Source organism: Hypanus sabinus, chromosome 15 (assembly GCF_030144855.1).
Source record: "Hypanus sabinus isolate sHypSab1 chromosome 15, sHypSab1.hap1, whole genome shotgun sequence".
NCBI lineage: Eukaryota > Metazoa > Chordata > Chondrichthyes > Myliobatiformes > Dasyatidae > Hypanus > Hypanus sabinus.
This window is the reverse complement of record NC_082720.1, coordinates 21,164,999-21,191,383: the sequence shown is the minus strand read 5'-3', so window position 1 is coordinate 21,191,383 and position 26,385 is coordinate 21,164,999. Positions and strand designations below refer to the sequence as shown.

At 43.2% G+C, this 26,385-nt stretch overlaps 1 protein-coding gene across 1 annotated transcript in view; it reads right to left on the bottom strand.

The window, feature by feature from the left end:
* The window catches only part of LOC132405353 (semaphorin-4C-like), a 57,618-nt gene that overhangs the window by 25,027 nt on the left and 6,206 nt on the right, over window positions 1-26,385 (bottom strand). Inside the window, exons 2-6 of the mRNA XM_059990096.1 lie at window positions 20,938-21,095; window positions 12,701-12,760; window positions 9,499-9,597; window positions 7,876-7,987; window positions 3,763-3,882 (exon numbers count right to left, since the gene is read on the bottom strand). Coding sequence (XP_059846079.1) covers window positions 3,763-3,882; window positions 7,876-7,987; window positions 9,499-9,597; window positions 12,701-12,760; window positions 20,938-21,095 — 549 coding nt within the window. The remainder of the gene's footprint in view (window positions 1-3,762; window positions 3,883-7,875; window positions 7,988-9,498; window positions 9,598-12,700; window positions 12,761-20,937; window positions 21,096-26,385) is intronic.

Here is a 26,385-nt window from a genome sequence, read left to right as displayed (position 1 = left end):
CATCTGGAACCATGCATGGGCCAGACTAGACAAAGATGTAGATATCCTCCACTGAATGATGTTAGTGAACGAGATTAGCTTTTATGACAATCCAGTAGATTTTCATGCTGACCTAATTCATGTCCAGATGAAGGGTGTCAGTCGAAAGCATTGACACACCCTTCACACCCGCAGATGCTGCCTGGTCCACAAGTTCCTCCAGCATATAGTCTGTTGCTCCAGATTCCAGCATCTGTTCTTTATCCACCCCTCCCTCACTGAGCTCTTGAATGGTCCTCTTGTACAATAAAATAGACACTTGACCTCACAATCTACCTCATTACGATCAGCCACCTTGCTGTTTACTTGCACAACACTTTCTTTGTATCCTTTACACTTTATTCTGCATTGTTATTGCTTTACTCTGTTCTAGCTCAATGCATTATGCAATGACTCATTCTGTATGAACAGTATGCAGACAAGCAAAAGCTTGTATCTTGGTACATCTGACAATAATAAAGCAATTCCAATTCCCAGCCCAGGTTCAAATTACTGCCCAGATTTAAGTTCCACAGCTGCTCAAATGCCATTTGAATTCAGATCTCAAGACTGTTAGTCCAGATCGTCAGACTAGTCCATTTTGCTATCAATGTACACTGACCTTACATGATATTTTTCACTACAAGAAAAAAATCACTGATTGGTTTGTAAATTGACTCACTTTGCTGATTCTGGTGAGGTCAAAGCAGCTGTGATGCAATACTGGTCATGCAGGATTGGTGGAAATACTGCAGGGTGAGTGAAGGAGCTGAAGATGATCTCGTGGGAATACAAAGAAACCGTTCCACAGACAAGATTCCCCAAAGCATCAGAACAGTGATGATGTTACAGTAAAGCTCCGACAATGCAGTAGACTCAGGACTTTGCTGATGCAAGTCTGGCAGATTTTCTAGACTATTATAATGAATGCTATTCAAGCCAAATTTAATTATTTCCTTAATGGCTTTATCACAAATGTCTGGAGTGAGGCGTAACTTTCAGGGGAATGCAGAAGTAAAGCCCTAGTGGGTCTTGAGGTGGGGTTGGGGGTTATGGTAAAGGTTTGGGTTCCCGGGTGTTGGAAGCTGAGAGTTTGAGGGAAACATTACTTCATGAGGTAGGTGCCAAACCAGTGGGTTATCAAACAAGTCAGAAAGCAAATCATTGCAGCTTTGTTGTAAGGCAGTACTTCTGGAGTGTTGTTATAGCAGCCAATTATTTTCATAATGAAAGAAATCTAAACACAAGTCAATTCTTACCATATGGGTGGCATGTTAGTGTAATGGTTAGCACAATGCTTTACGGTACGGGCGGCCCAGGTTCAATTCCCACCACTGCCACTACACCACTCTCCCTATAACTGCATGGGTTTCCTCCCACAGTCCAGAGGCATACCGGTTGGTGGGTTAATTGGTTGTCATAAATTGTCCCATAAATTGACTCAAGGGATTGCTGGGTGTCATGGCTCGAGGAGCCAGAATTGCCTATTCTGCACTGTAGCTCAATAAAATTTTGACAAAGTTGGAAGTGAGGAAGGGTAATTTGAATCTATAGGGCTTGCTTATATCTAGTGTGTTGCAACCAACGAGGAACTGAGCGGGAAATGCAACCACAGAACACAATGTCTGCTCTGGTAGTTAGCAACCGAAAGTTGACCTTCCTGGGAATGAAAGTGTTAATGAATATTTTATGGGGTGTTTGCATGTAATTCTGCTAACACTCTGGGGATTTCCCCACAGAGTGACACTCAGCAGGAACTCGAAAGAGATAAAATGATCTTTCTGGTAACTGCCTACTTCCCCAAACCACTTCACTTCAGCAATTTTTGTTACTCCCCACCCCCCCCGCCCCACATCAAAACCCCTCAATCCCTATCAAAACTCTTGCTCATAACTCTCTGAATTACCATTCTGCTGATCTTCTAATGTCACCATAGGAAGCTTTAATCTCTAAACCCAACACCAATCACTTCAACTATCCTCGAGTGTGAACCCAGCTTTTCCAGCACCCATGATCCCTGGCCAATCATTGGCCTAATCCTGGGACTCAAGTTAAGATTCTTCATTCATTCCCCCAGTTCCCTGACCCAGGGCCTGGCCCAATGATTTCCTCCCTCTTCCGACACCAATGCTGGTAGCCAAATGCATTTGCCCGGTGTTCCTCCTTCTGACCCAAGAACACAAATCGGCCTGACCATCCTCCTCCACAACCCAAGTCTAACGCAAGCCAAAAATAAAGTTTACTACTGCCATTGGTTCCAATTTCCTCCTCTCTCACCCCACCCCCACAACCCAGCCTCAGGTCCAAATACCTGGCGCCACTTCCCCGAAAGCTGCAACACCGAAGACTGAATTACGTGCAGTTCTGCTCACTGTGCCTCAGAAAAGATGTGACAGTGCTCGGCAGAGTACAGAGGATCATAGCCTGGGATTGAGCAGCTCTGCTATGAGGAGAGACCGGAGAGTCTAGGACTGTTCTCTCTGTAGCTGAGAATGGTAAGAGGGGACGTGATTGAGGTATAGATAGGGTAGACCGCAGGAAACCTTTCCCTATTTCAGAGGTAAATAAAAATAAAGGATAAAATTTAAGGTAAGTTGGGCAAGATTCAGTGAGGATCTGACAGGGACCTTTCTTCACCCAAAGAGTGTTGGGGACTTGGAATACATTGTGGAGAAAGAGGTGGTAGCGGAGTTGCTGATAGCACTTCTGAGATGTCCAGACCAGCACCTGAATTGTCTAGTCAAGTAAGGCATTGGACCAAGTACTAGATGATTGGATTGATGTAGATAGGTACCTACTGATAGTATGGACATATATGAGGGACCAATGGCCTCTTTCCATGCTGTATAGCTCTATGGAAAGGAACTTGCCTAAGATTGAGCTCATGATGGGAACTGTGGTTGGTGTCACGAAGGATCTAATGCCCCTGTAGGAATATTTTTTCCTGCTTACTGTGCCTTCTGGGTATGGATGTTCCATGAGGGAGGTGCGTACTGACATTTTCTTTACTGTTTGGATTTGCTATTTGGAAGAAAATCTAAATCAGATTTTTTTTTTGCCATCTCACAGTACAGGTAATCTTTGCCTTTCAGGAAAGGAGGTCTATATATAACTTACTCACATCAAAGGGTGTTAACAAAAGCAGATAGGAAACAAGAAATTATCTGAAGGAGGCAACAAATTATAATACCCCTTGCTGAGTTCTTCTGGTGCTGAGTGTTTGATGGAAGGAGGGAAGAGATCCTGTACCTAATGAAGTGGTCACCAAGTGTAAGCTTGTGACCTTCTGCGGCAGTAGCTCATACGCTTCAAGGTTTGCATGTTGTGCATTCAGAGATGCGCTATCACTGTCACCTTCCTGTCAGCTTGAACCTGTCTGGCCATTCCCCTCTGACCTCTCATCAACAAGGCCTTTTCACCCACAGAATTGTCGCTTTCTCGATGTCTTTTGTTTATCGTACTAGTCTCTGTAAACTCTACAGTATGCTGTGCGTGAAAATCCTTGGAGATCAGTAAATGCTCCACACCAGCAATCATTCCGTGGTCACTTAGGTCATATTGGGTCCCCATTCTGATGTTTGGTCTGAACAACAATTGAAGCTCTTGACCATATCTCTATGTTTTTATGCACTGAGTTGCTGCCCCATGGCTGATTAAATATTTGCATTATTGAGCAAGTGTTCAGGTGCACCTAATAAAGTGGCCACTGAGTATATATCTCATTAAAATTAATCAAAAGCTCACCTTTCAGCCAGGAATCTAATGCCTCTGTTGTGATCTGCTGGTTGAAAGGACCCATTGCCCTGGAGATGAGGAACTGAATCCCTTGGAGGTCGAAAGCCATTGCAGCATACAGAATTCCATCTGCTCATGCCAATTGGGAAAGGAAAGGGTTGGTTACTCATTTACTCCCACACATAATTCTACAGCGCGTGCACCTCTAATTAGCTTCATTACATTCCACTTTTCAATTCAACAAAGATTTGTTCTTAATCCACAATATGAAGAGGGTAGCAGGAATTGTCCTTGTCCGTTCCGATGTTTCATCAGCAACACACGTAGCTCCTCATTTGAGAAGATGGACAGAAATGCTGATTCTTTTCAGGGCTCTGCTAATGTTGCCTTTAAGTCAGCACAAGTCCTAAGATAGTTTGGATTGTTGCTCATATCAGAAGAAAGAAAATCTTTTCAGTTTTATCTTCTTCCACTGGTGTCCAATTAACCCAAGATTAAGGATTCAGGTGCCTCAGTGGCTGCTGAGTTGGGAGAAAAACCAAATCATTTTTACAACGACTACACTGGCCAGGGGTAAAAGTAGGTAGGTAGATACTTTATTGATCCCAAAGGAAATTAGTGTCACAGTAGCATTACAAGTGCACAGATATAAATATTAGAAGAGAAAATAAGTTACCACAAACAGTCTAACACAGGGGTGGGCAAACTTTTTGACTTGAGGGCCACAAAGGGTTCTAAAATTTGACAGGGGGGGGCCGGACCAGGAGCAGATGGACGGAGTGTTTTGGTAATACACCTCATAAGAGAAAATAAAATATCATGGGATATGTAGAAAACATGTGCTTTAATTTCAATTGAAAATGAACAAATGCATTACAACAAAATATCTGTCTTTGAAGTCCCATGGTATTTAGCTATTTATTGAAATGTCTTTTAAAACACTGAAAATTAAATGACTAAAGTACAGCTTTTTTTAATAGTAACAGTTATTATTTTAAAGCACTGAAAATTCTGTTATCCTTCAAGATATTATCATCATCACTCTCCTCCTGACTGTCTTTATTTCAAAAACGGTAGGAGATGCAGGTCTACTTGTCCTGCTCCTTCTTATTCAATTGTCCCCTGTGCCAAAACTCAACAACGACCCGCACAATGACAGAACAGTGAGAGCGCGCCAATATGCGGAGCTCTGTGCTCGCAAATCCCCGCAGGCTATCTCCCTTAGCCGGAACGCTGGCTAATTGTGAGCCGGTTCGGATGTGCCAGGAAATGGGTCACCACAAGGTCACAAAGTAAAGCGCAAGTGTGGAGTAATACGCTGCACCTCAACAAAGGTCAATGTATATAGAGTGTGTCATCTACTGGGAAAACGCCAGAATTGCGGGGAAAAAACGTTAACAAGGTTTATTAATATAATTTCATCAAGTTCTGCGGGCCGGATTAAAAAGCTTAACGGGCCGCATATGGCCCGCAGGCCGTAGTTTGCCCATGCCTGGTCTAACGGGGGGGGGTCACCACTTTCCAACCTATAGGTTGACTCATTATAGAGCCTAGAGGCCGAGGGTAAGAATGAACTCATATAGAACTCTTTGGAGCAGCGATGTTGTCATAGTCTATTACTAAAAGTGCTCCTCTGTTCAGCCAAGGTGTCATGCTGAGGGTGAGAAACATTGTCCAAAATTGTCAGGATTTTCTGTAGGGTCCTTTGTTCTACCTCAGCCTCCAATATGTCCAGTTTGACTCCTTTAACAGAGCCGGCCTTTCTAATCAGTTTATTGAGCCTGCTGGCATCACCCGAGTTATGCCATTGCCCCAGCACACCACCACATAGAAGATTGTACTGGTGACAACAGACTGGTAGAACATGTGAAGGAGAGGCCTGCGTACTTGAAAGGGCCTCAGTCTCCTCAGGAAGTAGAGGCATCTCTGGCCCTTCTTGTACACAGCCTATCTGTTGCTGCTCCACTCAAGTCTGTTCTCCAGGTGCACTCCCAGGTACTTGCAGGTCTTTACCACATCCACGTCCTCACCATCAATGAGCAATGCAGGCTTATTCATCCTAAAGTCCATCACAATATCCCTTGTCTTACTGAGTTGAGTTGTAAATGATTCAGCTTGCACCATTTGACAAAATCGTCAGGGCCCTGTATTCATCCTCCTGTCCTCCCTTTAAATACACAACTATTGCTGAGTCATTGAAGAATTTTTGCAGATAATTTTTGGTAGGTCAAATATGATGGCAGGAATTAGTATTAATAGTAAGACTCTTGGCAGTGTGGAGGATCAGAGGGATCTTGGGGTCAGAGTCCATAGGACACTCAAAGCTGCTGTGCAGGATGACTCTGTGGTTAAGAAGGCGTACGGTGTATTAGCCTTCATCAATCATGGAATTGAATTTAGGAGCCGAGAGGTAATGTTGCAGCTATATAGTACCCTGTCAGACCCCACTTGGAGTACTGTGCTCAGTTCTTGTCACCTCACTACAGGAAGCATGTGGAAACCATAGAAAGGGTGCAGAGGAGATTTACAAGGATGTTGCTTGGATTGGGGAACATGCCTTATGAAAACAGGTTGGGTGAACTCGGCCTTTTCTCCTTGGAGTGACAGAGGATGAGCGGTGACCTGATAGAGGTGTATAAGATGATGAGAGGTATTGATCATTTGGAAAGTCAGAGGCTTTTCCCCAGGGCTGAAATGGCTGCCACTAGAGGGCACAGTTTGAAAGTGCTTGGGAATAGGTACAGAGGAGATGTTGGGAGTAAGTTTTTTATGCAGAGAGTGGTGAGTGCAACGGTGGTGGAGGTGGATACGATAGGGTCTTTCAAGAGACTTTTGGATAGGTACATGGAGCTTAGAAAAATAGAGGGTTATGGGTAACCCTAGTAACTTATAAGGCAAGGACATGTTCGACACAACTTTGTGGGCTGAAAGGCCTGTATTGTGCTGTAGGTTTTCTGTGTTTCTACGTTAACATGACTCAGTGTGGTATTTAAAGTCCAGGGTAAACAGGAAAGGAGCCCTGTGGGACCCCAGTGCTGCTGATAGCCATGCCTGACACACAGCTCTGAAGCTACACACACAGTAGTCTGCCAGTCAGGTAGTCCATTATTCAGGATACAATGGAAGTGCCAGTCTGCATTGAATGGAGCTTTCCCCCAGCTATGAGGGCCGTATAGTATTGAAGGCACTTGAGAAATCAAAAACATGATCCTCACAGCACTGCCCAGCTTATCCAAATGGAAGAAGGCTCTGTTTAGCAGGTAGATGACAGCATCATCAACTCCAATGTGCCCCTGGTAGGGAAATTGTAGGGGACTGAGGGCTGGTCTGACCAGGGGTCAGAGGGGAGCCAGGACCAGCCTCTCTAGGGTCTTCATGATGTGCGAGGTCAGACCCACTGGACTGTAGACATTCAAGACTTTTGGTTGGCCCTTAAGGTAAAAGTAACACAAACTTCTTAATAGCACAGTATCACTATAAATACTGCAGGTTTAATCCATTTAGATTTAGTGCATAACTACTTTTTCATTATACACTGGACCGACCTATATCAACATACAATCATGCCTGATGCTAACGCACATTCCCTATCACTGAGCACGCCAGGCCAGGACAGGAAGAGTCAACTGGTACACTGTCATCTTCAATACTTGCTCCCTGATATGGTCAAATATATGTATTTGAGATACTGTGAGAATCGTAAATATAAAATATTCTCTCAACTACCACTTTGAGGTGCTCATACTGTACAGCCCCAAACACTACCTCCTCTTGCCCAATATCAAATCATAAACCTGTGAATGGGACTGCTTCAGCCCCAGAAGTGAGGGGTGGTCCAAGGGTTACATTTATCTTCCTCTTATGTAACACACTGTGGCATCTTCACAACTGGTGGTTTGTGTTGAGGAGCACCTGTGGCATTCCACTCTGAGATGTTGACTTCCTTCTCTTCCCTTTACACCTCTGACAGAAAGGCTAACCCTTCTACCATGGCTCCATAAGGCCAGCTTCAGAGACTGGAAGAAATGAGCAGTGAACTGGAGATTTTTTACACGGACAATGCTCACTCTTTTGGTTATCCTTTCTCCTGTGAATAAAGATTGTAGAAATTTTTGAGGTTACCCGCCACCACAGTGCTGTGCTTCGAAGCTGGGTCGTATGGACACCGAGCCTTCCCACTCTCTGTCAGTATCTCCCCATTCTCATCCTTCAGCAGCTCGAATTCAGAGACCTCCTGGAAAAAACACGTTAGGCATTGCATTAGTGACGTTGTTATATTCCTGACACACTACTGAGCACCAAACCCTCTCAACTGCTGTTCACCCTTCACCAGCCCCCTCACTCTCTGTTGTGCACTGACCAGCCTCCCACACACTGATACACATGACATCCTTAGTCTTCCAGTCACATGGCGCATGCTGTGAATTTTGTGAAAGGTCATGTGAGTGGTTTAGTGCCTGTAAACCACATGTTAACCAGGTCACATGTGAAGGACCAGTGACCACCGTTTGCATTCTTTGACCTATGAAGCCTCAAGGAGATCTCTAATCCAGTAGGTCTTCCACAGGCAAAAGCACTTCCCTCACACATCCTACAGTAGATCAGATACAGACAAGGGTCTGATTTGGTGAGAGGTTTAGGATGGATGTACCATGGTGTGGGGTTTGGGGGATGGGGTTGTGGGAGATTGAAGGGGCAAGTGAGACTTCATGTCACAGGGGCCTGGACTTCCAGGTGGCTTATCTCGAAAGCAGTTAGTGATCTCTTTCTCTGGGATGTAGACAATGTAGATCACGGGTTTGCAAACGTTTCTTTATGCCATGGACACATTAAGGAATGGGTCTGTGGATCCTAGGTCTTGGTTGAGATTTTTATTGCTATGCTGTAGGTATTCCATTTTAGCAGTTCCTTAAGAGCAATTTTCTCTGGGTTTGAGCTCAGATAAAAGGCTTTGTTGTTCAACTTAGGAATGTACTGTCAGCCAATCAGTGGAATTGGGAGAAGCTTCTGGAGAATGCTGGGTTGAGGTAATTTTGTTTTGGCAGGAGCTGGGAGAAGGAGGATGGCTGAGGATGCACAAGGTCCTTTCAACAGATGAATGGCTTCAAGGGGGAAGGACCAATACTCCCGTGGGAGACCCGTTTGTATGAGATGGATTTTGAGTGACATTTACGTGGGGTGTGCTTTCACGCAGACCGTCAGTCTAGCACGTGAGTTAAATAACTGCAAGATGAGCTCCAACTTAAGTGCATATTTGACTGTTTAAGAATAATGGGTCCTTTCTGTTTTTTTCCCTTTCCTTTAATATCTGTTTGCTTAAGTTAACATTCTCAAATATACTTCTTTATAATTGTATGCAGTGTTTGATCCATTATTCTCTGCAGGGGCAGCAAATCACACAGCATTCACACACACAGCGGGGTTTGGGTGGGAGAGAATCCCAACCTCAGGGATTTGGCAGGACCAGAATCGTATACACCCTAGACGTAAAGAGCCTGAGAAAGGTGGGTTTATCGCTGCAGAGTCCAGTGGCAGTTAGCAAGTCGCATTTCTAGAGACGCCCAATAAAAAAGGGTTTCATTCACATTAAGAATGGGAGATTATGTGACAGGTGTCCAGCAGCACTCCCCTCATTCCCTATTTGGCAATCAGAAAACCATCAGAACTCGGCTGGTCTAACCAACACAAGAGCCGTACGCTACCATACAATATACGGGCTTAGCAACAGAAGCAGATTTCTCTTACAAGGTAGGCGCACTGCGGGTTAAAGGCGAATGTTCCGCATGTGAAGACGTGTGTGTCATTGAGGTATTGCAGAACAAGGATGAAATTGTTGCATTCTTCCTGCAAGAAAATAGACAAAGTGATGCCAATTTCATTGATCAGGCTTTCTCACACAGGTGCAGTGCAGATATTAGGAAACTGTTGCATTGTTCTCGTCACTGAGAAACTCAGTGAGTTAAAAAACCATGTGCACCTGTATAACTGTGCAAGTCACATGCAAAGGAAAACTTCTTTCCCTTTGAAGAATTACTGCCCACTTATGGAATAACTTACGCTCATCAAGATCCTGTTTGGAATCACTTTGTGATGGCTGTTATTGACCATCATGTTTTACACATGGTGCTGTCATCAGTGTGCCCAGCATGTGTTTTTAACACAATGACTGAAATTGGATCGAACATGACCTTTGATTGTATGGTAAGGGAAAGAGCAAACCACACCACAATTCAGACGTGTATGTCCCTGCTGAGATGTCCATTTCATCATTTACTTGCACATTGATTTTCATGTCCTGCTTTTTCTTTTCTACCAGGCAATAACAATCAAAACTGCAGCTTAGAAGTACTCAGTGCAATGGGCTGTGATGTTTGGTCCCAGCGATTATTTATTGAGATACAGTGTGGTGTAGGCCCGTCCAGCCCTCTGAGCCACACTGCCCAGCAATCCCTTGGTTTAATTCTAGCCTAATCATGGGGCAATTTACAATGACCAATTAACCTACCAACCAGTATGTCTTTGGACTGTGGAAGGAAAGCAGAGCACCCACAGGAAACCAACTCGATCACGGGGAGAACATACAAACTCTTTACAAGCAGTGGCGAGAAATGAACCTAGGTCACTGGCACTGTAAAGCATCGTGTGAATATTGCATCATGGCAGCATTGTGTGGGGGCCCCATCACTATTGGTGTATCCTCATCATTAAACTGCACCATCTAATTCTTCCCAGTCCATCCCAATTTCCACCCGTACTCACCTATCTGCTCCACCATTTCCATTGCTCCCCACCCCTACATCCCTTTGTTTTCCTTCCATCCTGGTGACCAACATGAAGGGTTCACCCGATCCATCTCAGAAATTCATTCTCTATGCTTTGGAGTTTAGAAGAATCAGGGATCACGTTATTGAAATGTACAAGATTCTCAGGCAGGATGATGGTAAATACTGAGGAGATTCCACTGATGGGAGAACTTTGAACGAGAAGACATAATTATAAGAAAAGGAAATGAATGTTTAAAGTCAAGGTGCGATTCCTTGGAAGTCTCTTTCCCAGAGCATTTTGGAGGCTGGATCATTGGGGCTACTTTAAAAAGGAAGTCATTAAACCGTTGAATGTTCAGGGAAAGCGGGCACAGGAGAACTAGCACACAAGAGGATTTAAGATGTGGAGCAGCTCAACCTTGTTCATATCAAATGGCAGAGCATGCTTGAGGGACTGAGTGGCCTACTCCTCCCACTTTCTTCAGTTCTTATGTCTGTTCATGAATGAGGTGACGGCTGCCCCTTGTCTGGTCAGCAGCCAGCTGTGAAGGACAGCCCGGCTTCTACTGCTTATGAATGCACTAAGTCACAATTGTGATGTCCTGAGGTCAGCTGGCCCATAAGTGTGCTGGTGATCCTCTGATTTGACACTTGGCCCAGAAGCTGCACCCACATAGCACCCCAATAAGAGGTGAAAGCTAAATTTCCTGACAAATAAGCTTTTCTTGGCTTTTTGATTTCCTCTGCTGTGAATGAAAATGGACTCCGTGGTTTTAGAAATCATTCAAATTAAGTTAGACAATCTAGCCTTTATGTTCAACATCCTACTTGGTTGATTTATTGCTGCAAAATTAATGTTATGTTCCAAAAGCATTCCCTCTCTCAAACTGCTTTCAATTTCCTTCAGTTATTTTTCTCCAGCATTTCTGCCTATCTTCATTTCTTTATTTCTCCATTTCTCTGATGATTTTTGTTGTGTTTCCTTAAATCCCCTCTTTTCCTTTTATATTTTAGTTCACAGTTTCTTCAGGTCCCAAATCCTCCCGATTGGAGAGGTCAGGGTGACACAGTAATGCAGCAGATGGTGCTGTTGCTCCCTAACTCCCACAAACCAGAACTCCCAGCTGAATATATCGGGTGGGGGGGGGGGGGGGGGAAATGCCTTGATGGGACCATGGGAAGAATGAAAACAGGATTAGAGTAGGATAAGTGTAAATGGGGTTCTTGATGGTCAGCACAGATTTGACGTGCTGCAGGGCTCGATCTGCTCACACTTCTAGAACAGGTCAGCTGGTGATGCAGCCAGAGGAGCCTCTCCTCATGGTAAGAGAGATCTAGCTTCAGTCCTGGCCTCCAGGGCAGTCCATGTCAAGTCTGCACCTTCTCCCATTTGCCACACAAGATTCCTCCTGGTGCTCCAGTTTCCTACCATAACCTAAAGATATGCGGATTTGAGGGTTAGTCGGTCTCTGTAAATTGCCCCTATTGGTGGTCAAATCTAGGGGACATTGCTGAGAAAATGGGGGAAATAAAACAAAGCGTAAGTGTAAATACTGTAGGTGTTTGTTGGCTAAACAGATTTGATGGGCTGATGGGCCTGTTTCCTGCTGTATGATTCTGTAACTTAGTCTGAGATAAAATAAAGTTTCATCCCTCTTTTCTTAAGCCAGTCCCATTCCTCCTCTTAGCTAACAACAGAGCAACAACACTGAGAAGTCTGGAAAAGCAAGAAGAAAGAGTGATGTTGAGTGTGTAGAGTCACAGAAACAGGCCCTTTGGCCCATCTAGTCCATGTCAAACCAATTAAACTACCTACACCCATTGACATGCACCTGGATCACAGCCATCTATGCCCCTCCCATCCACGTACCTATCCAAATTTCTCTTAAACATTGAAATCGAGCTTGCATGCACCACTATTTCGGCAACTCACTCTATGCTCTCAAGACCCTCTGAGTGAAGACGTTTCCAGTCATGTTCCCCTTAAACTTTTTACCTTTCACCTTTAACCCATGACGTCTGGTTGTAGTCCCACCCACCCTCAGGGGGTAAAAGCCTGCTTGCCTCAGGTTTATCTATATCCTATCTACACCCCTCTGCTTGAATTCAATTTCTATTTGATTTACTTTCTTTTTCTGGGGGTTGTGTGGAAGGGGGAGGGAGAAGGGAAAATAAATACATACCCTCGTCTTGCCGATTGCAGTGCAGTCCACCCTCTCCTTTTCTGAAACTTCCCACGTGATCTGTCACAGAAACAGATGCCTATGAGTTGAGGGATACAAAGAATGCAGAAAGCAAATAGAGAATAGATTTGTCAGTGCGATGTGAGCAATTGTCTCTGACCTTACAGACCCAATTCAGGACACACTGAGCCTTCTTAAAGAGTGAAATAAAACTGTACTGCATTGATAAAGAAGGAAACGCAGGATTTTTCAATGCACAAATAGATGTTTCAAACTCGGACCGTCCAATGAAGAAAAGGACAGATAATTCTGGTGAGTCATTGACAACTTGTTAAGGGTGAAAAGAGTAGAGGATATTGCCTCTAGGAACGTTTGGAATTTATGGACACACACTATTCACCCCCAAAATGGATGCCCACAAACGATCTGCAGGTTTTAGAGCAAAGAGTTGCTCAAAGTTCAAAGCAAAATCTTATTATCAGAGTGCATATACAAGATACAACTCCGAGATTCTTTTTTCTGTGAGCATACTCCACAAATCTATAGAATACTAACTATAACAGCATCAATAAAAGATCTAGTAGAACATAGGAGACAACAAACTTTTTAAAGGCAAATATAAATAAATAACAATAAATAATGAGAACATGAGATAATGAAATAAAGATAGAGCATCCTTAAAATTTGATTATTGTTTCTGGGAACATCTCAATAGATGTTGTCCACGTTTGTTCAGGAGCCTGATGGTTCTAGGCCATCAACTGATCCCGTGCTCCATACATCACAGGAAATCTGCAGCAATTCAGTAGGAAAGGGGACATGCAACTGTTCAGCCAAACTCATTCCAGAACTCATGGAGACTTTCACACATGGATAGTGGGTCAATGGGCAATACTGCCAGAGGCAGGAGCTGTTACACCGATTTTAAAAAGCAATAGGATAGATAGACGAATAGGAAAGCTTCAGAGGGATATGACGGCTGGTGGTGGTGTGGCAGCGGCGTTGGACTTCGAGGCGAATGGTCCCAAGTTTGAATACGCCTATCTGCTCACAATCATTCCATCCGTGTCGGGTTGAAGGTCGAGCTAGCAAATCAGTCTTATAAAAGCAGGAGTGCACAAGGCATGAAAAGGAACAACAAAGAGGGATATGGGTATATGCAGCGAAAGAAAGGTCTTGTTTAGGAAAATTCCTTGCTGAGCACGGATGGGCCAAAGGACTGTTCCCATGTTGGCATGTCTGGTCCAAAGATGGGGAGCGCAGCTAAAATCCCAGTAGGTTTCATTCTTTTTATTGTCAGGTACCTGATGGTGTAAAGAATGAAACCAACTGGGCTTTTACCTGATCCCTGCTGTCCAGAAATAAATAGAGAAACTGCCGCAAACATTCAGCAGGCCAAACAGAGTCAGAGTTAACTTTATAGTCCCAACACCCAATGTCAAAACTGAGATAGAAACTCTTGTACACAGGGACTGGCTTAAAGCTCACTAGCCACGAACACCGCACTTCAGGGGAGAGAAAGCAGGTGTGTCAGCACCTGAAGGCTGAGGTTCAACAGAAGTTCCGTGAACAGATGGATGGAAAGGGAACAGGATATCCAGCAACTCGCAGGCAACACGTGTGAATTCTTCAATGCTGTCAGAACCATCTGTGGCTCAAACAGCCAGGAGTCCTCACTGACCAGTGAGAATCGCTGCTCCACAGCTGCTTGAAGTGCAGAAGAAACAACCGGGGAGGGACTGAGCACCTCAGGTTTCTAACTGGAGCTCAAACAACCCAGCCATCTACTTCATAAGGCTTCCTCTGCCCCACCTGTAGCAGAGTCTGTGGACTCCATAGAGGACTCAAAAACCATGGTGTACCCTCAGCTCCAGGGCAGTGTTCAGAAGTTCAAAGTTCCATGTACATTTATTGTAGACGTATATATACATTATACAACCTTGAGATTCATCTTCTTGCAGGAGCCACAAAATAAGAAAACCAAAAGAACCCACATAAAACCACAACAGACACCCAATGTGCAGAGAGTGTGAAAAGAACAAATCGGGTAAACAATAAAAGTAAACAAGTAGCATTTAAAACAAGAGTGAGTCCTCAGACATGAAGCCCAGAGCAGGCCACAGCCTCAGCCTCTGTTCGTGACGTAGCAGAACAAATGCTGCAGAACCCACAGGCATGAAGCCGGGAGCAGCCATAGCAGGCCCACAGCCCCAGTGCAGCGAAGAGCAGAGTAAACATCGCGGGGCAGTGAGCAGAACCGGACCAACCCTCGCCCCTGGTCCCAACACCCTGCCTTTTCAATCCATCTGGCCTGGCGTTTAAATCGCCCAAACATCAGGTCATTCCTCACTCTAGGACCTGGACCCTGTCGCTTCGGTACGCTCTAGGACGGACCTCACCATTCACATTCTGGCTGGTTTCCAACCCTTCCAAACCTCGCCCTTGGTTTGGGTGAATGGCCCTGAATCGTCTCTACTCTGACTTTTCCCTGCTTCGCCTGCCCTGACTCTGTCTCAAATAAGCCTCTACCTTGCTCCAACCCGTCCTCAAACAGGCCTCGACCTCTCTCTGACTCTATCCTGCACCTGCACCTGCACGCTTCGACCCTCGACTCAGCCCCACCTTTGCACGCTTCTTCAATGTTGGCGGTGATCGTCTACCATAATCATCGTTTACCATAATCTTTTCCAGAAAGAGTGTTATTAGTAAAGAATTTGCTGGTTTTGAGAACTGCAAATTGTCGCTTGCCTTCAGCAGCACCATCTTAAACTGGAACCCACAGAGGGCCCAAAAACCATGGTTTAAGAGCCAGTTACCTTCAGGACAGTGCCTGAAGAGAAGAGGACACAATGTTTGGCAGTAGATGCCTGTGTTTCAAACAATATGCATTAAACTGCTGAGTCAGTTACAGTAGATAGGTTTTGAATGGAATACCACAATCGATTTAGTATGTGCTGTAGTTCACATTGATTTCTATTATAAAGAATATAAATACACAATGTCAGTGCACAGTTGTGTCTCATGCTATTCTATCAAACATTCAAAGGTTCATTTACTATCAAAGTACTCATGCAGCATACAACTCTGAGATTCATCTTTTCCAGATTGCCACGAAACAAAGAAAACCTTGGTGTCATTCAAAGAAAAGTACTAACACCTCCTCCCTCCTGCATAAAAAAACTAGCCGATTGCACCAAACGGCAAGAAGAAAGAATGGGTGATACACAGAATGTAAAATCAAGACTAAAGAAAGATAGGTCAATGTCAATGATATGCTAGGCTTCATCTGGAAGGTCAAAATGACTTGTGGATGAAATGGAATGTATGATTCAGCCATATTTTGGGCAAAGAATATTCTGCCTTCTGCCCTCTTTCTTTCCAGTCCTGATGACTAACATGTTGACTGTTCATTTATCTCTGTAGAGGCTACCTAAACTGCTGAGTTCCTGCATCGCTTTGTGTGTGCTGCTCAAGAATATTGGTTCCCTCCATGACCTTTGTTAGCTTAGGAGTCGATCAGTACACATACTCAAATCATGATCAAGTTAACAAGTCTAAAGCACTACCTAATGGTCAAAACTGTACACTACATGCTCTCACAGCCACATTTCAATGATTATTCACCTGGGTACAGTGGTTGCTATGGGAAGAGTAGTACTCTGCCACAAAGAAGAGTGAATCTCTTTGCTGTTAAAAATACACGGTGTGTTAGGTCACGTGCTGCTCCCACTCTCCGGTTAGCTAAGAACGTAAAATACAATAGATTTTACTAATTCCACATGTATCAGGTATAACAGTACAACATAAGGACATCTGATTAATATCGGTACAATGGAATGCTGAGCTATAAATTTGTACTGTGCACTTAAAATTTGTAGCAGCTTTGAAGATAATATTGAGAGTGCTCAACAGAAGAATGGTATTCAAGGGTAGAACAATAAAGTTGAAATAGTGTAAATTACCTATAAATCTGCAGTTTTGAATGCTCTCTTCGTAGAACGGGAATTGAGCTCTACCAGGATTGCAAATAACTGAAACAGACCGGAGAAACTGGGAATGATGCTTTAGGACCAGAGTGCCAATTTCACAGAGGATATTAAAATTATGAACCGTGTTAATAGGGTAAAGAGTGACAGACTGTTTCTTCTGCTTAGAGCGAGGAAAATAAATTCTTTAGAATAGTGATTGTATGAAGATTGAAATGTATTGCCTGAGGGAAAGTGATTTAGCTGGACATTATTGTATGCTTTCCTGAGTGGAGAAGGAGTCAAACCACCCTCCCAGGTGGGGAGGATTCAAATTAATCGCACATTGATGATTTAAACATTTGCTTGCATGGCAGGAAAAAAAGGTCACTGTGTAGATAGTTCTGGATGAAGCTGCCTTTTTTACTGAAGCAGCATCTCTTAGATTTGGGCTGTTATTTCACCCATTGATGTAAGCCTGAATTTCATTTTCTTAGTCCCTAACAATATCTGCACAGCTCTGTTTTATTCAGCAGCTGACAATTACTCAAGAGTTCATCTACAACATTAATTCTCGAGCTTCAGAACTATGAAACAAAAAGGCCCTCTGTTTAAATATTGCCTTCAGGAAACAGGGTTTTGATTCATCTGCCTCTGAAAAGTCTTCTATTCTACTGTGGGGCCAGGAATTCAGGGGAAAGGAAGATAAAAATGCAAGAAATATTTTACAAGTCTGGCAACATCTGTGGAGAGAGTAAGTTGTTTCAGGTTGATGAATTTACAAAAGGGTAGTTTGATGTGGTGCAACCTTTTTTTTCAAATACTGTGTTTCTGTATGCTCCCAACGCACAGACTTGGGGTACAGAATGCTCCTTCTCACTTTGAACCATACAATGGTGTCCAGATAAATCACTTTCCCTCTGGCAATGCAGTTCAATCTCCATACAATCACAAGTTAAAACTGTTATATATTGCATCTATTGTTCTTTGTCTAATGACATCAGTCGCAGAAATATAACAAATCACACAGAGAAACGGAGAGCTGCTAAAACCAGTGCATTCTTGTTTCACAATCTAACCATTCAGCCCAAATCACACATTAATGCACTCTACTTTCTTCTTTTTCCAAAGAGCGATTCAGAAATTCATACTATTTGCAGAATTAACCTATTAAGAATCACATGAGATTCATCAGATGCTGGAAGTTTTAAGCAACACCCACAAAATGCCAGAGGAATTCGGCAGATCAGACAGCACCTATGGAGGGAAACAAACAGTTTCTGAATCCTGATGAAGGGACTTGGCCCGAAACATTAATTGCTTGTTTCCACAGATTCAATCTATTCATACGATTTCTAACAGTGTTTGACTTTCTCGTCAGAACAGTTTTCTGTTACTTCCATTTCCGAACTCACTTCTTTAATCAAGTCAGTAGAATCTTGTGATGTTTCTCCTACAATCTCCTCAATGTTTTACACTAGAACACATTCATGATCACCTGTCTCTTCAACATTTACTTGTACAGTGTAGTTCTCTTGCAGAACAGAGGAGAATTACATGTAGAGTAATTCTACATGTAGAGTTCAGAGTAAATTTATTAGCGAGCATACTCCGTAAATCCAAGAACCATAACAGAATCAGTGGAAGACCACACTCACAGGATGAACAATCAACCAGTGTGCAAAAGACAAGAAACTAGGCATAAGGGGTGGGGTAAGAAGGGGAGGAGGGGCATTAATGGAAGTTAGAGAAATCAATGCCCCTCCTCCCCTTCTTATCCCATCCCTTATTTATTTATTGATTGATTGATTAATTATTCTCCCCCCCCCCCTTTTTCTCTCTCTCTCTTTTCTCTCTCTGCCCCTCTCACAATCACTCCTTGCCTGTTCTCCATCTCCCTCTGGTGCTCCCCTCCCCCTTTCTTTCTCCCTAGGCCTCCCGTCCCATGATCCTTTCCCTTCTCCAGCTCTGTATCCCTTTTGCCAATCACCTGTCTAGCTCTTAGCTTCATCCCTCCCCCTCCTGTCTTCTCCTAACATTTCGTATCTCCCCTTCTCCCTTCCCACTTTCAAATTTCTGACTATCTTTTCTTTCAGTTAGTCCTGACGAAGGGTCTCGCCCCGAAACGTCGATGGTTCTTCTCCCTGTAGATGCTGCCTGGCCTGCTGTGTTCCACCAGCATTTTGTGTGTGTTGTTTGAATTTCCAGCATCTGCAGATTTCCTCGTGTATGCGAGATTGATCTTGGAGTCGGTTATAAGGTCGGCACAACATGATGGGCTGAAGACCCTGTACAGAGCTGTACCATACAATGTTTTATGTGCCAAAATCCTCCATGAGGCTACATAATAATTGATTGCCTTGACTAAATTCTCACACACAACTCCACACTGTTTCTGGGGGTCGTAGTGTTGCTAGGACCCTGTAACTGTTACACTACTCCAGTAACATATCTTTTGCGTTGCATGGTATTTGAAGATTTACTGAAGTACTGTACATTTCAGAACTTATTTCCTTTAACGGAATAGTTTCTATGGAGTACTGTTTGGTACTGTTTCACACAGGTGCATTCTTACATCAGTTTCAATTCCCATGACATTATTTGTTCTGAAAGTGATTTCCTTTTCTTCTGCTTCTGTACTGAAAGAGTCAAACGGTTGATCATATATCCAAAGCTTCCAATGTAACCAGCTGGAGTTCAAACAGCCAATTTGTCCTCTTCTCCTTCCGATGTCATTGCCCTCAAAGCTGACGATACCACAGCAGAATATGGAACGATTCCTACCGCTTGCTCTCCATTTTATTTGGCTGCATACTGTGAATCATCCTTCTACAGAGCCTTTCTTCACGCAGTTCCAACAGCACTGGTCCATGAACCTACGAAAACTACCTTGTTATTCCTATTTTGCCCTACACATTTACTTACTGCATAATTTATAGTAGTTTTATATCTTTGCCCTACACTGCAGCATATTTCACATCATGTAGAGCAGTGGTAATAAACCTGATTCTGACTGGAGCTGTTGGAAGCTCTCTCATCTTGTCAGTTCATACCTTTTCCCCATGACTGCGTGGATTTCCTCCGGGCGCTCCTGTTTCCTCCCACTGACCAAAGATGTAGCAGTTGGTGGGTTAATTGATCGTTGTAAATTGTCCCGTGATTAGGCTCGGGTTGAATCGGGAGCTGCTGGGCAGTACAGCTCGAAGGGCTGGAAGGGCCAACTCACACTGTATCTCAATAATAAATAAATTGATCGCAGCTGGATGAGCGGAAGCTCAGAAAGTTGGGCAGAATTTTAAAATCAGAAAAACATGACCATAAGATTAATTAAGTAAAAAATTAGGGTCAGCAATACAGCAAACCAGAAATAAAAACAGAAATTAAGAATCACAAGATCACAAGACAAAGGAGCAGAAGTAGGCCATTCGGCCCATCGAGTCTGCTCCACCACTCCACCATGAGCTAAACTATTCTCCCATCTAGTTCCAATTTCCGGCTTTTTCCCCATATCCCTTGATACCCTGACTAATTAAATACCTATCAATCTCCTCCTTAAACATACTCAATGATTGGGCCTCCACAGCTGCATGTGGCAACGAATTCCATAAATCCATGACCCTCTGGCTAAAAAAAAACTCTCTTCATCTTTGTTTTAATTCTAAGACTGTGGCCTGTTGTCCTGGACGCACCTAACAAGGGAAACAGACTTTCCACATCTACTCTGTCCAACCCTTTCAACATTCGAAATGTTTCTATGAGATCCCCTCTTATTCTTCTATACTCTAATGAATACCATCCAAGAGCCAACAAACGTTCCTCATATGTTAGCCCCTGCATTCCTTGAATCATCCTTGTAAATCTTCCCGGAATCCCCAGATATTTAAGAAAGAAAAGTGTTAAAAAGTAATGCCAAAGTAGTGCCAAAAAGTAATGCTGGAGGAAGTCAACAGGTCAGGGAGCATCTACAAAGGGAAACCAACATCAGCATTTCAGATCAAGACCTTTTCTCTGAACTGGGAGATAGTCAGTATATTAAAAAAAAACATGCTTGCTGAACTAGTTGTTGACACAAAGATTGTCAGAAAAACAAGTTTCAGGGAGCACATGAGGAGGCTACAATGAGATAGAGATAAGTTAAGTGGTCATAGCTGGAGGCTTGCCCAACTGAATATCTTCCTTCAAGTTAATAGATTCCAATGCATCAACATCAGTGAGACATTTACTGAGTCCACAAGTGACCAGAGTCTTACAAGATAGTTACTATTTACTCACAGCTGCTTTAACCTCTTGGGTCACTGTAATAAGACTAAGCGCAAACAAGGCGCCTCTGGCTCCCACATATAGAGTGTTTTCCTTCTTTCCCAGCAAGAACGTCCTGTAGTCAGACACACCCTCCTGGGAGAAACGCTGGACAATGGGTGCCTGGAGATCTGCAACACCAAAAAAATAGAAGATTTAGAAAGCAAAGCCTTTGCTATTTGTTGTGTATTTAATATTTCAGTAATATTTGAGGAATAGTGTAAATATATTGTTTGATTAAGCATTCTTTGGTGTTTACGTAACTCATTATGATTTGGATGTAAAAGCACGTGAATGGCTTATGTCATTACATCACCATGTCACAAGCGTGCACCTCACTAAAGTAAAGAGCTAAGTACACACATCATTTCTGGCTTCAATTAGTTTTATGTTTTGGAGTTACAAAACATAATACTGTTGTAGTTTAATTCAGAGTGAACTTATCAGCCAATATGATGCTGGTGCCCTAAAAGTCCAGCTCTCAGGTAATGGCACATGATTTGTGGATTCAGAGCAGAGGAAACAGCAGTGAATATCTCCTAAATGTGAAACATGAAGTATACATTGTAAAAGGACTTTGAATGCGAACAAGCAACCATTTGACTACTCAAACTGAAACCACTTAAGCTGTATGTAGAGTATATATATATATTTCCTCTGTGCATTAAGAGGAACATTTGTGGGTCAATAAATGCAGAATGTTTGAGCATAATTATAGACATGTAACATTCTGTTTCAAACCAGGTGCAGCAGTACATAAAATATGTACTTGATGTAACAAGCTGGGCTCAATTGCGGATATCAGTAGAAAATTTGCATAGTGTGGTTATACTGGCAAAGGATAGGCTTTGACTGAAACATCTGTCTTCTTAAAAGCACATCCACATGGGTGGACGTTGTCAGTATAAAAGTTCAAGTGAAAACAGCCTGCTTGCATAATTCCTGAACATGTGTCGTTCATACTTCAGAAAGCCTTGAATGCCGGGCTCTCACGTAGGTCGAAATTGAAATTCCGCCCACATCTTTCATGGATTGCATCACATTTGGAAGGTTTTATGAAACACTGTGTGGTGGAAATACGTTTTCACTTGGATGCAGATCAAATTCGCAACAGCCCGTCTGAAACACATTTGCAGTAATGAAGATGACCAGACAGTGATTAACGAGCTGACTGTAAGGTGTAGCGAAGAGAACAGTCTGAGGAGATTGAATGGGAAGCTAATCCAGAAAAAGCAAAGTTCTCATCTCCGATGTGAGACTTTGAAAACCAGACAGTTCAAACTCCAGTTTAAACTTTAAATCCAAAGCCAGAAGACCACCAGTGGGAGTGGGTGGGTCAGTTAATCATAACACTTTCCCTCAAGAACCCAGATTGCAGCCTCTATTAGGACTGTTGTTGGCTCCCAACTTAATGAACATGTGGTCAGACAATGATAACATTCACTCCAGTGTACAGCTGGGGCTGCTTCAAGACTGTATGAAAGTTAGGAAAAAATGGAACAAGACAAATTGAAGTAGACCGCTTCTAGTCGGGGAGCCTGAAGTGGGGACAAAGACACATGCAAGATGTGTGGAAGAGCAATTAAGCCACTTTTCTTCACTCAGGGAGTTGCAATTGCAATGGGCTGAGTCAACTTTCCAGGGTTACTGATCGAGTTAGAATCAGTATCAATGTTGTACATTAAGTATATGAGAGAGAAAGGTTGGGCAAATTTGTTTAGAGCACTTTATTCAAAGAATCTATGAACCCTGACAGAAGCTGACGGAGCAGGCTAGCCTGCTTCCATGGCCAATTTCTTCCGATGTCAGGTTCTCCAGAACAAGCAGCATTAAGTCAGCCTGCATCCTTCTCCCCAGCCAATCCCCTGTGGTCATCAGATACCAGGAATCCAAGGATGCAAGGTGCGCCCATCCTCATAGCTTTCACTAACACCAGCTGGAGGTGCCCACTGTGTCATCATTGCCTGACCTTACGCGGAGCATTTGGGGGAGTAAGAGTCTAAGATCTTGAGAGAAAACAAGTCTACTGATGGATTATAAAGAGGGAGGGTGAAGTGATGCCAAGACTTGTAATTTAGTTCTTGAACAATCAATATCGATGTGCTTCCACCATAATAATATGATATTATGCTGTTTTTGCTGTGTATGATCCATGGATGTAAAATAAACTAAGAATTAACATCTTAAACATCCTCATGGGCTTTAGGGTGTCTGAAACTGGAGCACGACTGTGATGTTCCAATGACATCCAAGTCAATTTCTTTAATTCCATTATTAAATACTCCTGTAGCAATCCAGGATCTTTTATCCTTGCTTAAATTCCTGTTGCTGTTCATCAACTATAGCTCAGCATTTAATACCATCATTCCCACAATCCTGATAGAGAGGTTGCAGAACCTGGGCCTCTGTATGTCCCTCTGCAATTGTATCCTTGACTTCCTAACCAGAAGACTGCAACCTGTGCGGATTGGTGATAACATACCCTCCTCGGCTGACATTCAATGTGGCACACCTCAGAGGTGTGTGCTTAGCCTAGCCCACTGCTCTATTTTCTAAATATACATGACTGTGTGGCAAGGCATAGCTCAAATACCATCTATAAATTTGCTGACGATACAACCATTGTTGGTAGAATCTCAGGTGGTGATGAGAGGGCGTACGGGAGTGAGATATGCTAACTAGTGGAGTGGTGCCGCAGCAACAACCTGGCACTCAACATCAGTAAGACAAAAGAGCTGATTGTGGACTTCAGGAAGGGTCAGATGAAGGAACACATACCAATCCTCATAGAGGGATCAGAAGTGGAGAGAGTGAGCAGCTTCAAGTTCCTGGGTGTCAAGATCTCTGAGGATCTAACCTGGTCCCAACATATCGATGTAGTTATGAAGAAGGCAAGACAGCAGCTATACTTTATTAGGAGTTTGAAGAGATTTGGCACGTCAACAAATACACTCAAAAACTTCTATCATTGTACTTGTGGAGAGCATTCTGACAGGCTGCATCACTGTCTGGTATGGAGGGGCTAGTGCACAGGACCAAAAGAAGCTGCAGAGGGTTATAAATCTAGTCAGCTTTATCTTGGGTACTAGCCTACAAAGTACCCAAGACATCTTTAGGGAGTGGTGTCTCAGAAATGCAGTGTCCATTGTTAAGGACCTCCAGCACCCAGGGCATGCCCTTTTCTCACTGTTACTGTCAGGTAGGAGGTACAGAAGCCTGAAGGCATACACTCAGTGATTCAGGAATAGCTTCTTCCCCTCTGCCATCCGATTCCCAAATCTTTGGACACTACCTCACTTTTTTTTTAATATACAGCATTTCTGTTTTTGCACTTTGAAAAAAATCTATTCAATATATGTAATCGATTTATTTATTTATTATTTTTTTTTCTGTCTGCTAGATTATGTATTGTATTGAACTGCTGCTGCCAAGTTAAACAATTTCATGTTATTTGCCGGTAATGAACCAGATTCTGATTTCTGGTGTCAATTGGGTAGTAATAAATGGCATGTAGATCTTAGGATAAAACTCCATCTATTTCATTTATTTCTGTCCTTTCTATTTGCAGTTAGTGCAAAGGCACAATTTTAAATCAGTATCTCTGAGATTTGCGGGAGAGAAAATACACACTTAGAAATGCCAGTGCCCCAACGTAACTGCAGTCCACGGTCACTGCATGGTGAGCCGCACAGCTATTTGGTCATGGCACTCAGTCATGCCTGAGGCCTTGCATGCCTTCGTGGTGAGATGTGCCACCAGGAACTGAGCTAGGGTCTGTCAATTCAACCAGGAAGAGGTGTGGTGGTGATTGGAGCCTTCTTCAGAGCAAGCCTACTGATAAGAGGTGAGAAAGTGGTGGGCGCTGGTGGTATTTGTATAAAAAATTGAGAGGCCATGAGGGTGAGTTGCCAGAAAGGTCAATGTCCAAGGTAGGAGGCAGTGATTCAGCAGATTGTGTTCCTCAGGGTTGAGTGGCGGATCGTGGGGGTGAATGGTTTGCTGGAGTATGGGTCCAGAGGGTCGGAGCTTGATCCACAAGACCATCATAAGGTCCTTTTGATGGCAAATGCAGAGGGGGCAAACAAGCAAGACCTTTGTTGTTTTGTATTTAAAGTATTCATTCAGATAGCCGATTAGGGAAAACTGGTTGATGTGCTGTTCATGGACTTTGATAAAATCAAACTATCAGAGGTATCTAAATAATAAAGAGTGTAGAGAGAGTAGATAAAAAGAACCAGTCCCATTGGCAGAAGGCCAGAGCACCTGACAACCCATAATGAAGAGAATTGTGGAAATAAGTAAATGTGAAGTGAAGAAAGAAAAAAAAGATTTTTTTGCAACAACCTGTTAGGTCTGGATTGTTACCACCCAGGTGGGATAATGGAGGTTAGTTCACAGGGGAACTGGTTAAGCCTGTAAGAGGAAAATCTGTCGATATGTGGCAGAAGTATAGGGTGGGTGGGTTGGAATTCACTGGGTTTCTCTTGCACTGAGGCACAATAGATTCAAATGAGCCAAATAGCCTCCTTCAAATCTGTAACCATTTGTGATTCAACAACAGTGCATGCATGCAATGGGCTTTATAAACATTGAGGCATTTCTGTGTTGACCAAACCAAAGAGAGTCAGTTGACACTGCTGAAGGATGCCAGACTTGTTGAATGCATGATTGAATAAGTCTTTGCTGCTTTCGATTAGGGACTTCCTGAAGTCTCTCTCAGTTGATCAGCCTTTTCATGTACTCTCATAGAAGACAATCGATAGGGAGAGATGTCAGGCTTGAGCCAAAGGGTTTGTAAGCTATGTAATAGTTTAATATCATTTCATTAAATGGCCTTCTTTCTATCTACCAAACTGGGAGTCAACTATGTTACACTGGTGTTCTCTTCTCTCCAAATTATATTTTACAGAATTAGCATTCTTGTCAGTGTCACCACCTGCATGAATACAATTCAGAAACTGTTGCACAACAATACTGAAAAACAGGTACATCAGCCCATTGGATTTTCTTACATCCGTGTGTCCATTCAAGGAAATTTATTTATTTATTTAGAGACACAGCATGGAGCAGGCCTTCTGTCCCACCAAGGAGCAGCACCCACCAAGCAGCCCATTGAACAGTAGCCTAATCACAATTGCCAATGATCAATTAACCCTCTAACTGGTACGTCTTTGGATTGTGGGGGAAAACCCGAGCACCCGGGGACACAAGGGAAAGAACGTACAAACTTACAGAGGATGCCAGAATTGAACTCTGAACTTCGACACCTTGAGCTGTAATAGCACTCTACTAATCGCTGCACTACTGTAATATGAGTGACTTGTATTACCCACAATCTCAAACGGCTCACATGGAACCGAAGGCATTTGCTTTATCCTGGAGGAGAAATACAGTGCTTTTTATGGAGAACAGAATGCAACA